The sequence below is a fragment of the Histoplasma capsulatum genome, genomic scaffold (genome assembly GCF_000149585.1).
Source record: "Histoplasma capsulatum NAm1 scaffold_8 genomic scaffold, whole genome shotgun sequence".
In the NCBI taxonomy this organism is placed as follows: Eukaryota; Fungi; Ascomycota; class Eurotiomycetes; order Onygenales; family Ajellomycetaceae; genus Histoplasma; species Histoplasma mississippiense.
In genome coordinates, this window is record NW_001813975.1 from 1733264 (window position 1) to 1736719 (window position 3456).

A 3456-nucleotide genomic window follows, 5' to 3' on the forward strand; every position below is an offset into this window, starting at 1 on the left:
GTCTTGGGTGACCACAACCAAATTTGGATATCATGTCATCCTATCCACAACTTGTGACGAAATATCCCGGCCAGGTCCAATGTATACTATTGAGGAACACGTCGGCCACGGATAGTACCAATCGGATACCCGTACAATACTAAATGGTTCAGAGGAATAGATCAACAAATGTATATGTTCTTTAGAGTTCCTGTAAGGGTTTTTTTTTTTTTTTTTTGCTTTGCTATTCTGCTTTCCTTATATTAAATTTGCTGACTTTTTGACAAGGATGACCTAAAGGGGTTGGCGATAGAAGACGGTCGTTGCTATAATGCATCCGTTCCCCAAAACGTTACCCTGGGATGGCAAGGCCTTCCTTTGGGCAGAAATCCATGATTTCAGAAAAATAGAAATATGCCTAGTGACATTGCTGCCGCGGGGGGGGGTTCTTTCTTTCCTGCTGTTAGGATCAATCGGGGCCGTGTCTTGAAGTCGCTTGCATTATTGCCTAATTTGTTCGCCGGTCATTCTCTTGGGGATATTATAGCTTGAACAACGCTTAACTTGTTTTCAATAATGGACGATGAAGTTAGATTTCGTTTTGCGATTATATGTTTACTGCCACGCTTTGGTCCAAAAAGGCTTATCAGATTGAACGCGGGACTAACAGGTGTCATGGCGTTCGCTAGCCCAAAATAGACTCTCGGTGTTCCAACGTCTCAGTAAACCAAATAAAGTATCATTGAAACCGGAAATTCAAATCTATACGTACTCCGTACGTTCTAACTGAATCATATATCTCTACTGCATTGATCCCTCTGGTCTACCTTTTATAAATCCTCACATCTCCATCATACCAGTAGCAGGAAGAAGGAATGGTTGAATTAAGGAAGCGCAAAGCACCCGCCGAGCCCCCTAAACCCAGTACAAAAAAGACGAAGAAGGTCACCAAACCTGATGCTCCCGCTGCTGTCGCTGCCATACCAAGGCCCAAGAAAGAAGAGGCCTTGAATGCGGAGGCGACGCCTGTGGCTCCGTCGTCGCAGAAGAAACCGCCGAAGATCGGCGACACAATTGACCTCGACCAGATCGGAACCAATATCACGACTCACGACGGAGCTCCAACGACGTTGAAGTCGCTGGTTGAGCAGAGCGCCTCCGGTGTCGTTTTGTTTACCTATCCGCGCGCTTCAACACCTGGCTGTAAGTAGAGCGTTGTGCTTCTATAGAACCCACTACCATTTCGTTTGCGCACTGCATCTCAGTCTCCTTTCATGATACTTGTTCTCTGATAGGAACATGCTTATCGCATCCCCCGAAGAAAAATAATTCTTCCACTTTATCTCTACGAGAAAACGTTGCCTCTACTTCCATATCTCGCTTACCCAGCTAATAAATAAAATCCCAAAAGGCACAACCCAAGTCTGTCTTTTCCGTGACCGATACGACAAACTTACATCTACGGGCTTGTCTATCTTTGGACTTTCTGCCGACTCCCCCAAAGCAAACGCGAATTTCAAATCTAAGCAAAATCTCCCGTATCCTTTACTCTGTGATCCTACAGCTAGTTTGATTGGTGCTCTTGGACTGAAGAAGACGCCCAAGGGAACCGTCCGTGGAGTGTTTGCTGTGAGTAAGGAGGGTAAGGTTCTCCTTCTAGAGTCTGGTGGACCAGCTGCTACGGCTGATACCGTTCAGAAGTTAGTAGAGAGTGGTTAGAATTAGTCGACATAGCGCCTTCGTAGGCCAGTGACAGTTTCTTGTCATAAAAGAGGAGAATAGACCATCTTCTAAAATAAAATATATAAGAGGGCTCAACAACATATGTTTGACGAAAAACACTCCGGCTGTTGCTCGTTTCAACCTGTTAAAATATATAACTACTATGTAATACTTCTCAAAAATCAAGAATTTGATCTGACCAGTTACCGACCTGAGATGGTAATATCAGCCAATAAGGGGTGAAGAAATCAGCTAATTGTGCCTGTATGAGCCAATTCTGTCGCGATAAACCAACCGACTCCACCTCGCAAGTTGTAGGAGGATAACGTTGTTGTCAATTACTAAACTAACTACGCGAGAGCAACACAATATGTGTGGGATGGTTGATCTTCTCATTGTGCGATCGCTAGCTAACTATATATAGGGGTAATCACGTGCGGTGGAGGGCCGCCTGGGCAACTAGTGCCCAACACCCCCCAACACCCCCCCACGCGCCAACGTGCGTGATGTGTTCCTACAAATCTTCCATGCTAGCTATCTCAACTTGGATCATCCCAAAATCATGCTACATACAGAAATTTAATCATTCTCACTGTTACCAGCGAAAAGTCCTAGTAAATCAATGAAATGCCTAAATGCCACTGTGCTCAGAGGTTTGGTTAATCCGCCTGCTACCATATCCTCAGTGGGAACGTGTTTAATAGAAATAACGCCTTCGTTCAATTGCGTGCGAGAATAGTGGAAGCGAGTGTCGATATACTTGCTGTGTGCTGTGATTGCAGCAATGATAATTAGATTGATTGAATCTTTATTATCTACTTTGATAAACAAAAGGTTTTTTGCTGACAGTTAATTTCGTTCTGCTCCGGGGCGGCCGGTTTGGGCCTGTTTTCGCGCCATTTTCAGCCTGTCCAGCGCAAACGCGCTCCGTCCACGGCCCGCCGCCCCAACCGCCACGCCCCAACGCGCGCACGTGATCTCGTGGTGGGTCCAACGACCAGGCGTCTCGCGCGCGCCTGCTCTCTCCCGCTGGTGTTCTGGTTGCTTCAATGGCCGCGGTCCTTCTTGCTCAGGGCCACCAGAATCGGATCCTGTCGCTCTTCGGTCTCCTTTTGGGTCGCCCTCCTCTCCCTTCCCATCCGCCTAATCCCATCATGGCTCTATATAATGAGCGCCAGCCGCCCCCGATGGCCTCGAGCCACCCCTCCTGCAATCCACCTCCACCTGCACACCCAGCAATCCTGCCCTTCTGCGCGGCAAAACACATCTGCTGGTGGTCTCCGCCCCTCTGTCCTGTCCTCATCGCTACTATTCCCTCCCATTGTTTTATCAACCGTCATCAGCCCGGACCTCCACGGCGCCGTGAACATGCCCAGGCGCCGTCGAGGCCGGCCGACCTCCAGCAGCGGCAGTGGCACGATTGACCAGTTATCCCCCTTCGCTACGGACAGCGAGTCCGATCGAGGATATGGGACGGAGCTGACAGAGCCCGATTCGGACGCACCTTGCGACAGACGGAAGGTCAAACGCAGGCGTCGACGATTGCGCTACAAGCCCAACACACCGGTCCCCAAGGGCGCAGCTGTCTCTGTTACAGACGACTCCGACGATGATACGGACCCCGAGGATGATACGGACGACGAGATATTGTCGGAGGACGAGGATGACGACTACGCCTTTGGCACCAGGAACAATATCGCTCGGCTGGAGGATCACTGGCAGCGGTCGGCTCTCCCCCTCTCCCTCTCTGAACCC

General features: G+C 49.1%; 2 protein-coding genes across 2 annotated transcripts in view; both read left to right on the forward strand.

The window, feature by feature from the left end:
* Positions 1-32: 32 nt before the first annotated feature.
* HCAG_07445 (predicted protein) lies at positions 33-2316 on the forward strand (the record flags this gene model as incomplete). Its single annotated transcript, XM_001537973.1, has 7 exons — positions 33-131; positions 293-441; positions 679-754; positions 843-1182; positions 1391-1679; positions 2126-2200; positions 2304-2316. 7 exons carry the CDS (start codon positions 33-35, stop codon positions 2314-2316), a joined length of 1041 nt encoding a protein of 346 aa, XP_001538023.1.
* Positions 2317-2868: 552 nt separating this feature from the next.
* Positions 2869-3456, forward strand: part of HCAG_07446 (predicted protein) — a gene marked incomplete at both ends in the record, with an annotated part of 2735 nt that continues 2147 nt past the window's right edge. Inside the window, one exon of the mRNA XM_001537974.1 lies at positions 2869-3425. Coding sequence (XP_001538024.1) covers positions 2869-3425 — 557 coding nt within the window. The remainder of the gene's footprint in view (positions 3426-3456) is intronic.